The sequence below is a fragment of the Mirounga leonina genome, unplaced genomic scaffold (assembly GCF_011800145.1).
Source record: "Mirounga leonina isolate KUSES-001 unplaced genomic scaffold, KU_Mleo_1.0 Mir_94, whole genome shotgun sequence".
Classification (NCBI taxonomy): domain Eukaryota; kingdom Metazoa; phylum Chordata; class Mammalia; order Carnivora; family Phocidae; genus Mirounga; species Mirounga leonina.
The window spans coordinates 29,364,231-29,377,886 of NW_023270855.1; the positions used below are offsets into that span (position 1 = coordinate 29,364,231).

General features: G+C 38.4%; 1 protein-coding gene across 7 annotated transcripts in view; it reads left to right on the plus strand.

Moving 5' to 3' along the window:
• The window catches only part of CADPS (calcium dependent secretion activator), a 476,998-nt gene that overhangs the window by 356,829 nt on the left and 106,513 nt on the right, over positions 1-13,656 (plus strand). For 3 of the 7 annotated variants that reach the window (XM_034997163.1, XM_034997166.1, XM_034997164.1), the window contains 3 exons: positions 2,691-2,792; positions 4,290-4,353; positions 4,769-4,892. In XM_034997163.1, the coding sequence (XP_034853054.1) occupies positions 2,691-2,792; positions 4,290-4,353; positions 4,769-4,892 (290 nt within the window). Of the gene's footprint in view, positions 1-2,690; positions 2,793-4,289; positions 4,354-4,768; positions 4,893-5,143; positions 5,156-7,223; positions 7,293-8,163; positions 8,182-13,656 lie in introns of all 7 variants that reach the window. The other 4 variants (XM_034997162.1, XM_034997165.1, XM_034997161.1 and 1 more) reach the window with 3 other exon arrangements.

Genomic DNA, 13,656 nt, shown 5'->3' on the forward strand with positions numbered 1-13,656 from the left:
AATGAGCAATAATTCACTAGCATTGATAGCATCGTATGTGGTTTGTTCTCTTTTTTTTCCAGCTTTATTGAGGTATTAACATATACCATATATCAGTTTAAGGTATGGCGTGTGATGATTCAATATACATATATATTGTGAAATGACTATTAGGACAAAGTTAATTAACACCTTCATCCCCTCACAGAATTACCACTCTTTGTGTGTGAGTGTTAACATTTAAGATCTGCTCTCTTAACAACTTTCAAGTATATAAATATGGTACTGTTCATTGTAGTCACCATGCTGTATATTACTCATCTTATAGCTGGGAGTTTGTACCCTTTAGTCAACAGCTCCCTATTTCCCCCACCCCTCAGGCTTTGGCAACTACCATTCTGCTCTGTATTCTTATGAGGATGACTTTTTCAAATTTGACATCTAAGAACAGAGTATTTGTCTTTCTCTGTCTGACTTATTTCACTTAGCATATGCACTCAAGTCTACCCATGTTGTCATAAGCAGGGTTTCCTTTCTTTTATGCCTGAATAATATTCCATCACATAAAAATAGATATATTCCATAATATATATATTTATCCATTCACTTCCTTTATCCATTCATCCATCAATGAACACTTAGGTTGTTTCCATCTCTTGGCTGTTGTAAATAATGCTGCAATGAACATAGGGGTGCAGATATATCTTCAAAGCAGTGATTTCCTTTCCTTCAGATATATACCCAGATGTGGAATTATTAGATCATGTGATAGTTCTATTTTTAACTATTCGAGGAACCTCCATACTGTTTTCCACAGTGGCTTCACTAATTTGCATTCCCACCAACAGTGCACAAGAGTTCCTTTTCTCCACATCATCACCAACGTTTATTGTCTTTTTGATACTAGCCATTCTGACAGGTGTGAGGTGATATCTCATTGTGGTTTTGATTTGCATTTCCCTGATGCTTACTGTTTTTTAAATTTATCTTTTGGCCATTTGTAGGTCTTCTTTGGAAAAATGTCTATTCAAATCCTCCACCCATTTTTTAATTGAATTATTTGGGTTTTTGCTATTGAGTTTTATGACTTTTATATTTCTGCTACCTATTATCAGATAGATGGTTTGTACATATATTCTCCTATTCCATAGGTTTTCTTTTTGTCTTTCATTTTGCTGTGCAGAAGCTAAAAGAACATTTAGAGTGATGACATAAGGCTCTGTTTAGATTCCTATTGTGAAGGAAAACCATTTGTTAGCTCACATGTGACCTTCTATATGATTATAGAGACCAGCAGTAAAAAAAATATTAGTTGACATAGGCTAAATCCAAACACACTTACTAAGTCTAAAAAGTTTGATGTAGTCCCACTTGTCTGTTTTTGCTTTTGTTGCTTGTACTTTTATTGTTATATCAAAAAAAATCATCGCTAAGGCCAATGTCAAAGAGCTCTTTTTCCCTATGTTTTCTTTTAGGATTTTTACAGTTTCCTGTCTTATAGTTAGGTCTTTAATCCATTTTGAGCTCATTTTTTTGTGAGCGATGTAAGATAGGAGTCCAGTTTCATTCTTTTCCATGTGAATATCCAGTTTTCCCCAACACCATTTATTGAAGAGACTATTCTTCCTCATTGTGTATCTTTGGTTCCCCTGTCAAAAATATTAGTTAACCATATATGCAAGGATTTATTTCTGGGCTCTCAGTTCTGTTCTCTTGGCCTGTGTATCTGTTTTCATGCCAGTACCATATGATTTTGATTACTATAGCTTTGTAATAAAGTTTGAAATCAGGAATGGTGAGGTCTCCAACTTTGTTCTTTATCAGGATTACTTTGGCTATTTGGGTCTTTTATGGTTCCATATAAATTTTAGAATTGTTCTTTCTATTTCTATAAAAACTGCCATTGGAATTTTGATAGGGATTGCACTGAATCTATAGATGGTTTGTGGTAGTACGGACCTTTTAACAGTATTAATTCTTCCAACCCATGAATACAGGGTATCTTTCCACTGATTTGTGTTTTCCTTAATTTCTTTCATTAATGTCTTTTACTTTTCACAATGTTTTTAAATTTGTTTCTTCACTTAATACATGAGTGCTTAAGTTAATCTGAACATCTATAATTGTAAGCTGGAAATTGAGTCACTTAAGAACATTTAACACTGAGAAAGACGGACATTTACAAGGCACCTGGTTTTCATAAGTCTTTCTGAATCATTCAGGGGTCCCAAACCTAAGTGCCTATAAAAGAGGTAGGTACTACAAATTAGAGATGTGGACAGGTGAGTGCCTGCCCCAGCTAAGGAAGAAGTTGTTACTTGGCACTCACCAATTAATGCCAGTTTTTCCAAATTTTCAAAAGAATTGCATTATAAGACTTTCCTAACTTCGAAAATGCTGGCAAATAGTTCAAAATCTTAAGAAGCCGTGAGCCGAACAAAAGGTCTAGAAACTTGGCCTTACAGCCACCAGTTTGTATATTTTACCATTTCACAATAAGTGAGCGACAGTTCTACAAATGTCTCCAGACGATAACCTCCCAAATACCCCATGTCCCTTAGTAGCCAGCGCTGAAAAGCAGGACTTCTCCTAAGGTCACATCGATCATTGTAGTTGTTCTTCTAAAATGGACAGTTTCCTCCTGCTAGAGATTTGATTTCATGGTGTCCATATATGAGGTTCCCGTCACTTCATGACATGTCTTCTTTCAGGCCTGATGGAATTGGAACAGTGACTGTTGAAGAGAAGGAACGTTTCGAAGAAATCAAAGAGAGACTCCGAGTTCTGCTGGAAAATCAGATTACACATTTTAGGTGAGGATCTGGAGTTGAGGGGTTTATTAGGAGAGTGAGACCGGGGAGGGGCAAATAAAGGGCTTGATTTTCTAAGACTGTTAACCTATCAGAGACACTTTGGAGATTTATGAATAACTAAATGGAAGCAAAAACCAGTAGGACAGGGCTCTACGATAGCCAGAAGGCTTTGCAATCTTAAGTGCATTTTATTTCCACTGAAAGGACAGAGCCCTTCTTGTGCAAGCTGACCCTGGTCATCAATCTATTCTTTTAAAATCTATTACAAAGTTGAAGGTGAAGTTACTTCAAGGTTCCTATATCAGTGAAAAGTCCTGGGAATCAGATCATATGAACAGGGAAGGAAGGCAGTGGTACCCACATGAGAGTCTCCACTTTCTCCCTTGCCTCAGAAACAGGACTAGCTGTCTATGCAGGAAAAGAGAGAAACTTAGATCAGACTTGGCAGATTGACTCTTCCCCATACATGCAAGACAGCGAGTGTGTCCAAGGTTTCAGCCTTGCACCACATAGCCCACTTCTCCCTTGTAGCAAATCAGACATTTGTAATGCTGCGCTGGTGGTTCTGGACTAGAAATCCTGAAATAGTAACTCAAAAATAGTAAGAACGTTTAAAATAACAAAATAAACAGTTCCTTTTTATTAAACACTTCCCACAGGTCAAGATACAGGACTAGAGGCTAGTTAGGCATTAACTCAGTTTTTTATTCCCAGAACAACTTGGTAAGGTCGTTGTTATAATCCCCATTAAATATAAATTAAACTGAAGCTGAGAGAGTTAAGGACTTGTGCTAGACCACCCACCGACACCTACATAGGACATACTCTGAGTTTAAGTTGCCTCTGCTGGTCCCTTTGTACCATGAGGAACAGTGTCTGGAAGGATCTGCGACAGCCTGAAAAACTCTTAGGAATCCATGACATAGTTCCATCTGCACCACCAAAATCCTCCTGGACAAATTTTTATTGATTACACACTATATGCAAGAGGTATTGCCAATAACAAAAGATCCAATAACAATTAAAAACCACAGTCAAGGAAGGACACTTAGCAAAATTATAAACTTGCTCAAAATACACTCCTTCATTTCCTATAGTAATCCTTTGGAGACTTAGTAAGTGTGTTTGGATTTAGCCTATTTCAACCAATATTTTGTTTACTGCTGGTCTCTATAATCATATAGAAGGTCACATGTGAGCTAACAAATGGTTTTCCTTCACAATAGAAATCTAAACAGAGCCTTATGTCATCACTCTAAATATTCTTTTCTGCTGCAGACATTTGCAGAGTCTCTCTTTAGTCATTATTCACACATACACATATATACATTATATACACACATATATGGTGTGAATTCAGATTAACATAACACAACGTGACAAAATAAAAAGCATTTTCTGTTCCTCAGAAAGAGTTGCTATAGGAATCAAATTGCAGCATATTTCATGCTAAAATGTAATATATTTGGGCAACCTGAAGAATTTTCTCTTTTTTAGGTATTGCTTTCCATTTGGTCGACCTGAAGGTGCTTTAAAAGCTACTCTATCACTCTTGGAAAGGGTAAGAATGAAAGTAAAAGACAGATTACATAGATACAGACACGAACATAATCGTAATGAAATATTGTAGTTGAATGACCTAGTTTGTCATTTTTCAAGGCTTCGTTTACCATTCATCAAATACCAGAATAAACGCAAGGAAACTGCCAAAACTCTAGATATTTTATCTCCAGACTCCCAAATAGTTAGCATATATTGAAGATATGTTCCTGGCCCTTCCCCGATTCATAGATGGGCTTTGCCATCCTAACTGTGCATTACAGTTCTGTGTTTTCTTTTTAACGATGGCTCTCAATCAATATTAAGTCACAAGGAGGCATTCACAACTCATTTTAAACTTGAGCTCTTTAAGAAATATAAATGAGTAACACATTTGGTTGAACCATCTTAATAATCTTTTTTCTTTCCACTGAAAGGTTTTGATGAAAGATATCGTGACCCCAGTACCACAAGAGGAGGTAAAAACAGTCATCCGGAAATGTCTAGAGCAGGCTGCTTTAGTCAACTATTCCCGGCTATCAGAATATGCTAAAATCGAAGGTAAGGCTCCCTTCTGCCCCCATTTTTTAATTTAAATTTTGGTATACCTCCCTGGGGAAGAAGAATCTGTCTTTTCTAATGGGCACCAGAAAAGAGTGGTCCATCTGAGTATGTTAAATTGAAACTTGAAAGCACTTGAAATGTGAACACTTCCTTGGCTGTGGCCAGATAAATGAATGAAGAACAGGGGCACAGGGAACAGTCTTTGTAGGGGAAGAATACTGAATATAGGATGTGATCAGATAACTAAGGTCCTCCTGAGAGTCTGTGTTGTCACTAAGTTTGCTCTGTGACTGTTTTCCTATGAAAGAGTTCTGTAGGATTGTTAACTTCTTTAAGTAGAGAAAAACAAAGCACTGTGGAGGTAGAACAAGCATGGAACGAAACATCAAGATTTTGCTTAACTCTTTCTTGCCCCTTGAAAGTATCTTGTCTTTTGGTAACATTTCAAACTTGATGGCAGGTTAGTGTCCAGCTGTCTCTGATGGCTCCTGGTTTGCTTTAGATCTCATTCATTCTTGTTGCTCCAGACCTAGGATGGTTGTTACCACTGCCCTCTCAAGTTTTAGGGAAGCAGGCACTGATGACCAAGTAATCACCCAAAAGACACTTTGAGTAAACTCTACTTGAGAAGATATGGTTCTTTGGGACCTATTCATTTGCAAAGGTATTAATCACTTTTCATTGTTACCCTGTTGGCTGCTATAGGGTGATTTGAAAACCACACCCAACTTGACCAGTGGTGTAAGTGTATAAATGTGGAAGTTCTGTGTGCAAAACTCAGTGTGTCCGCATTCTGGAATCTGATGTTCTCTCACATGTGAAACACCTGACTAAAACCAGCAAATGCCCATTGTCTGCCTTCAGGACTTGACTGGGGAAAAAAAAAAGTCTAACCAACCACCAAAACCCTATCACTTACCCTGCTGAAGTCCTTGTTTCCTTAGAGAATTAGGTTAAGATCATGTCAAATCGCAGTGTTCTGTACATTACATGTCCTCCCTCTCTCAATTTTGTCTGTCTGACAATGCAAATTGTGTACCAGTGGTAATGAATTCATTGCTATGCACCCAGGGAGAAACACTTAAGAATTGGGCACTAAAAGGATGTTTATCAACTCTTGACTTGGTAATGAGTGACAAAAATAGAGGAACAAGAAGATCATTAAAGGGCTATGTTAGCAAATCATTGTTCTAGCATTTACCTTCCCAGGACATAATGATTGGTTGTATTTGGTAAAGTCAACCAGGTACCTAATAATTCTAGGCAAGGCCAGAGATGGGATGGGATCAAGAAACGTTCGGTTGCCATGGCTGCTGCCTCGTAGGCCTTGGTCTAGCTATTACTAGTCTTTTGGTAAGATCTGCTCTCTTCTTTCAGATAAATATATCCAAAAACAAACTTTAAGATCTGTAAGTAAAAATGCATTCATTTCCAAAGTAGATCAGCTGATCTGTAATTTCCTTTTGTGCCTCAATTCTTCTTGGTTGTGTTAATTATCTTTTGCACTGTGACTTTTAGGTCTGGGGATTCTTTGAAGAAACCAATCTTTTTTTTTCCAACTCTCTTTTCAGAGAAGTACCTCATTCCACACTACCTGCTCTCTTCCGCTTCTCTCCTTCCTTGTCCGTGATTGGCTCAGCCACTTTGTGATGTTACCTCTGCAAAAGTGGCTGTGACACCAATTTCAAAGCATGCTGGGATTGTTAATTCAGACAACCCAACATCCTCTGGCTGCATGTATCAGGTTTTCTTTCATGAACATAGTCCACCGTAGGCTGAGACATTGCAGCTTTGAAGATATTACTACCAAACAACTTTCTTTTACAAGGTTCCGATCCTATGCTCAGAAAAGAAATCTTACATTTTTACATTTGAGCCCCTCTGTGAGCACTAACAGCTTAGTCCCCTGAGAATTTTGGAAAGAAGTTGTAGTGATATTGCTGGAGACTATGTTTATGAAGAAATACCTCAAGAGCCTTAGATACTAAAGTCTGAAATCCTTAGTATCTTGGAGCCTTAAATCAATGAAATTCTGTTTCCCTTTACTCATGATGTTTTTGGTCATTGTACTCTTGCAAACAATTCTAAAGAGACGTGTAAAATCATGGTCACAATCTCTCTCGTGACTCACGTGACTCACGGCATGCTGAATGGTTAATCCAGTAGATCTCCAATTTTGAAACTCCTTTTTCTTTTATCCTGTGTTTATCCCAAAATACTCTGTGGCTATTTTCCTTTGAGCTAATGTAACGTATTCCTCTAACCTATGACCTTTAACCTCTTTACCTCTGACCTAAGCCTCTTGCATGCCCAAATCCTCTTTTATAGGGAAAAAGAGAGAAATGTATGAGCATCCTGTCTTCTGCTTGGCCTCCCAAGTGATGGATTTAACCATTCGTGAGTACCTACCACCTCCTCGCCATGCTGTCTTCACTCTTTCTGTTTTCATTATTTCAAGAAAATCCAGATCCAAACCAACTCACTCTCCTTGCTTCAAGTTTTTTAGCATTGGCTTGTCTGTTGATTCTGTCTGTGAAACCCAGTGTGAGAAGTCCAGTCACTTTTTATCAGCCTAAAACAGGTTAGACAATTAAGCCATTTGTTTGTGGTAAACTCAGATTTGTCCATAAGTTTTTCAGTTATTCTCTGTCTGTGACCTGAATGCATTTTTACTTTGCTTGTGTGTAACCCCAATTTGTAAAGTGCTTGTCACTGGTACACAATGAAAAGGTAGCCGCTAGGCCGGGAGCAATGCGTTAGGTGTCAGATAAAGGACAGTTGGGGCAAAATCATGCCTTCTTTTCCATGTTTAAGATGTCAAACTATTTTGGGTATAAGATCACGCAAGGTGGTCCATTCTCTGTAAAAATTAGATCTTATATGCCTCCTGTCTATTCTCTTTCAAGCTGGGAAGCTTTTCCTTGTTCTCTCTGGAGATTTTGACTTGTCCTTGTCCTCTAAGCTCTGGCTAGAACATATGACTTAATTGTCACTTGGAGAGTTCGTGTATGTTTCATAGCTTGATTTCACATTAAACTTAATTTTACTAATTTTCTATTTGTGCAGCATTTTCCACCTCTGTGAAGGAGCCTTTTTTTGCTGGCCCCCACACTTCGGGGCGGTGGGAACCCAAGGGCAACCTTTTCCTTCCAATATCATGTATCACACATAAGTGGGGGGCATTTTGGTCCATTTGCTCATTAATCCTGCATATGTGTTCTTGTTTCTCTCTCTCTTCTCTCCTTGTTGTGCTCTCTCTTTCAAATAGAGAATCAAAAGGATGCAGGTGAACCAACTGTATATGCATTACAAACTATCAGGACTGTTGAGTTATATTGAGTTTCTGTTTTCGTTTTTGTTTTTAAGAGCTCCTTAACGTATGGGCTCCCAAAGACTGATGTGGGGTTGCAATGATACTTAAGGAGTTAATTTGTGCTGTCTAACTATATCTCTTGCCCATTAGATGTTGACCTCTATAGAGCAGAATTTATGTAAAGGCATAAGCTTTGAAGGAACAGAACTCTGGTTTGCTGCGGAGCTTCGTTTCATCTTTGGTTTCAGGATTCAGTGATTTGGCCTCATGTGCTTAAAAAAAAAACAAAAGTTACTGAACCGAACTACTCTTCCTCTTTGTTTTTCATTTATTTTTTCTGTTTTCTGCCCTAATGAGAAGTTTGTGTTCTTTGATGAATGTTTATCAGCCAAGACAGAGAGAAGTTGTGTCCATGTTGTTCTTGTACGTATCGTGTGATGAGACAGGATGCACGCAGAGGGTGGCTGAGCACAGGCTGTTGCTGGAGTTTCATGAGAGGAAAGATCTTAGAGAGTTCTCTGGCTTTGGAAATTTTCTTCTTGTTTGGTCCCCAAACTTCTGAGCATATTTTGAGGAAAGCTTTAACTTAAAACTTTAATAAATACATGCTTTTGATCATTGTTTTTAAGTCTAAAAAATCCTCAAAAGGTAATGAAACATATTTCATTTAATCAAAGTTGAATGCAGTTCAGATCAATTCAGAAAGCAGTTTTGTGCACATGCCAAGCACCAAGCTAGCAAGAGGTATTTGAAGACTCACAAACCTATGTTCAAAACACATGAGCCTTTCTCTCCCTGAAAGAGAAGGTATTCATTCATTCATTCATTCATTCATTCATCCATCCATCCGTCCATCCACTCATCCATTCATTCATTTATTCATTCATTAGACAAGTGCTTAGTGGGAGCCTACCATATGCCAGGTACAGTTGTGAAAGCCAGGGACTAGTAAACAAGAGGGAAGTAGCTGTTAACCTTATGGAGCATATATGCAAATGGGTGTCTAAGTGTAAATTACAAATTCAGTACACGGTAACACCAATTGATAGAGTGATGTGTAAGAGTGCATTATCAGAAAACCATGGACGTTTCCACAAGGGTGGTGAGCTTGAATGCATCTTGAAAGATAAATCAGAATCAGTGAAAGGGAGCTGGGATTGGAAAGTGGAAAGGCATCCTAGATAGAATATGTGCAAATGCACAAAACTGTATAGCTAATAAAAATAGCTAATTGTTTAAAAAAATAGCTAATTCTTATTCAATGTGTATTATGTGCCAGGTATAAGTGTTTTATATGTATTAATTCATTTAATCCTCAAAACCCCTTATGAGTTAGATACTACTATTATTCACATTTTAGAGAGGAGCCATCTGAAGCACAGGTTAAAAACACACTCCTAACAGAGTAAGTGGTAGAGCCAGAACCTGAGCCCAGACAGAGGCCACACTCTTAAATACTCTGTAATTCAGTGTGATTGCAAGACAAGGTGCAATGATGGCAGTAATGGGTGCTGATGATGGCAATGCATGCAGGAGGCAAGGTCTGATATATGCCTTAATAATGGGGTTCAGATTATATCTCCTGGGCCAGAGGTTCTTAACCTGGAATCTATGCCAATGTTTGCATGCATATGGATTTTTCAAGGGAAAAACTCCACAGGTCTCACTTCCAAAGGTGAAGGCTTTTTAAGCAAGGGAGTAGCTTGGTAATTTACATTCCAGAAAAATCATCCTGTCCATACCATGATGGACAGAAAGAACTGGGTAGCAGAAAGAGAATAAAACTAGACCTAAAAGGTTAAGGTCAAAGCAGAGATGGTTTGAAGCTTGGTATGTCCCGGACCTCTTCTAGGCAAAGCAGACCTAAATCGCAATCATCGTAATTGCTTCTTCCCTGACCTTTACATCTTTTTTTCTTACCCTCCCCTTCCCTCTTCAATTTTCTTAGGGGGAACAAAGCAAAAACATGCAGATGGGTATGCAAAACCAACTGATGGAGGGGGCAGGGCACAGCTGGAGTCACCTGTGTAACCTGGGGTGGACAGCTACAGAGTTCTTTAGTCAGGCTGTACTTCAAGAAGCTATGGGACTCGGCATATGGCATTTTGGTGGACTTATGCTTTCTGTCTGGTGGCATTATTAGAAATTAAATGTTCTGTTTCATTACAGTCTCTTAAAAAAAAAACGATGTAAAAGGCTGCTACTCTATGAAAGAAAAACTGTGACTCCTGCAAATGAATTCTATAATTTTAAATACATTTCATTTAAGCTGTCACACATTCTGAACCCAGTAAGCTCTGAGAAAGTCTACACTACTATTGCTGTTTTGCCTCAATTCTTGGCTAAATACTTGCATAATTTTCTGAGCATCATAAGGATTCTACTGGAACTTGAAATAAAACAATTTTTCCTTCAAATATGCCAAGGAATTATATGATTAGATAGATAGATAGATAGATAGATAGATAGATAAATAGATAGATAGATAGATAGATAGCCCACCTATGGGCCCAAGCACTATGCTGAGGACTTTACATGGAGGATCTAATTCAATCTGTACTTTAGTCCTATAAATAAGGCTTCATTATTGCCCCTTTTACAAATTCAGAGAGAATAAGTGACGTTCTCAAGAAGGATTTGAACCCAGATCTTTCTAAATTCAAAAACATCCCTTTTTGTTTCTTTCCACCATGCAGCCTTTCCAATTTGGACAATATCCATTCATTCAGTGACTGAGTTCCAAAGTGTCTACAACTTTTGATCCAGGAAGAACACAAAAAACAAACAAACAAACAGAAACCAGAGCAGTCCTTTCGGGACCAGATCATTATCAAAATCCTTTCATTGGGACGTCTTCTTGAGCAGTTGAGATTCTCTAAGATTGCCAAAGAACTGAGGATTTGTTTTTCTCTACAATTCACAGAAACTTGCTAGAGCAGGTCAAACACATCCAAAGGACTGCCAAGCAGATTCTGTAGTCAACACTTTGTAGCTTTTCCTGTCTCCAGTCAAACTTCCCATAGGTCCAAGGTCCTGCACATATTCAGGAGCCCCCACCCCATGGCCCACCTTATCTTTCAGCCACAAGATAATGGCCCCACCCATAATCCATTAGCTGGCATGAGTTTTCAGTATGACAGCTGATGATGTCCAGTTAGCATCCTTTATGTACAGCTCCAAGAAAACACTACTTCAGAACCAGCCTGAGCACTCAGGAATTGTTACACCAAAAACTTAAATCACTATTTTGGGTCCAATGAGTTTCTTTAAGCCTCATTTTTATTTTCTGTAAAAAGGGCTGATAATGGTTCCTCCACCAAAGGGTTGCTGGCAAGATTAAAATACATATTCCAAATAAAGCTTTTAGCACACTACCTGGCACATAGTAAATACTCATTATATATATTAGCTGTTATCATTTATTTTATTTAAAAAGAAACTTCTAAATCCAGATGTGTAGTGTAGACATATTATTTGATTTCGGAAATAGAATATAAAACAATGCTTCTCAAAGTTCAACGTACATACAAGTCCCTGAGGATCTTGTTAAAAACGTAGATTCTGATTTGGTAGGTCTTGGGTAGGACCTGAAAAATCTGCATTTCTAACAAGCTCCCACATGATGCTGAAGCTACTGACCCAGGGATTGCCATTGGGATGTCAATGAAATCTAGGGGGAAGTTGATTTATTGTTTTATCATAAACTTCAAAATAAAACATTGCAATAAAGCTCTACATATATCTGTTAAATACCCACAAAGTTCCAGGAGCTCTGCCAGGCACCAGAGCAATGAGCAAAAGTAGCCTTGGTCCCTACCTGGGAGCTTATAATAAGGTAGAGAACACAAATGTAAAACAAGTAATTATATTCTGCTGAAATGTAAAGGGAAATGTAAGGTGCTGCAGGAAGGCAGTACAAGGAGATTTTACCTAAGCCAGGGTCTTTGAAGCATTCCCAAGAGGAGATGTCCTGGAAGTCGAGGGCTGATTCCCCAAGAACTGTATGGGGTATTCCTGTCCTTGTTGAAGTGTTTGCCTCTATTGACCATCCTTCCAAATGCGCCAGGATCCTGCCCCAGAGAGCTTGTGATCATATACATAAAAGCTTATTTGGGGACTGCATGGATATTTAATCATTAAAGCAGGATTCTTACTATAGCAAGTGACAAAAAAGAAAACAAAAAAAACAAAAACAAAAAACTCAAAAAGCTTAGGCAAGAAGGGAACTTTTCCCCCACGTAGCTAGGAAATGCATGGAGGAACTGGACTCAGGGATAAAGAATTTTAGTGTGTTTTGATCTCTCCAACTGCTGGCAGGCTTCTTTAATGTGACTGGGAGTCATGATAGAGGGGTTGGGAACAACATGGCTATAGATGGCACCAGGCTTTTATCCTAGCAGACGACCCTAGAAGAATAAGAATTTTCCTTTCCAGGCAATTGTATAATATTTCAGAGAAGGGCCTCATTGGCCCAGCTTGAGTCACATGTTAATCCCTGAACCAATCATATCACCCATGATCAAGTGGGGTGCTGTGGTTGGCCTGGCTTGGCTCATATGACTGCCCTTGTATTTGTGGAAGTTATTGCCTGACATTCCCACCAGAACCATGTGGAGTAGAGAGGCAATTCTCCTGAGGAAGGTTACTGTACATACTTGAATAACAGATGTCCACTACTGTGTCCATCCAAAATTAAGTTTATTTTTCTTAAGTGCAACAGTTCAGTCTTAAGAGCAAAGCCTGATTTAGGGTACAAAGATACAAAACTAGAGAAGAAACATATTGTAATAGCATTATTTCTTCCTTGTTGATGCAATGTAATTTAAATAAAAAGTATTTTAAATGATCTTAAATCATTTTTGATTGCATCAAGACACCCGAAGTTGTTCTCTGATTTGGAAGTTTAAGTTATGATGTTTACTATTCAGTGATTTAGTTTAGTATATTTGTTAAGTAGCCAGGGGCTTTTGGTAACAGATAAAGTTATTGTATAGCTATAAGCATATTGCAACTACAGAGTATTTGTTTTTCCATCAAAGCACTGCATTGGGTAGAATCCACTGAGGATTTCCTTCCACCAGTATTTGAGGACCAGCCCCAGGGTCCTGCCAGGAACTTCTTTAGCCCCTAGAAATACAAAATTCATTGGGCATAGGTAGAGACTGACATTGAATATGATTTGCTATTTTTAAGGGCCATATGTGCTCAAGTAGAGGTATCAACAGAGGAGGTGGACCTTTGTTATAAAGGCACTCTTGTTATGGCATATGAAGGTATAGCTCTTGTTATGAAGGGATCTCGTAAAGGCTTCTGAGCAGGGGTATGACAGGCTCAGATGTGTGCTTTACGAGGTCACTCTGGCTGCTACATAGACAATGAACTTCAGAGGAGGAACGGGACTAAAGGCTGGCTGGCAGTCTTTAGCAACAGTTGAGGTAGAGATGATGA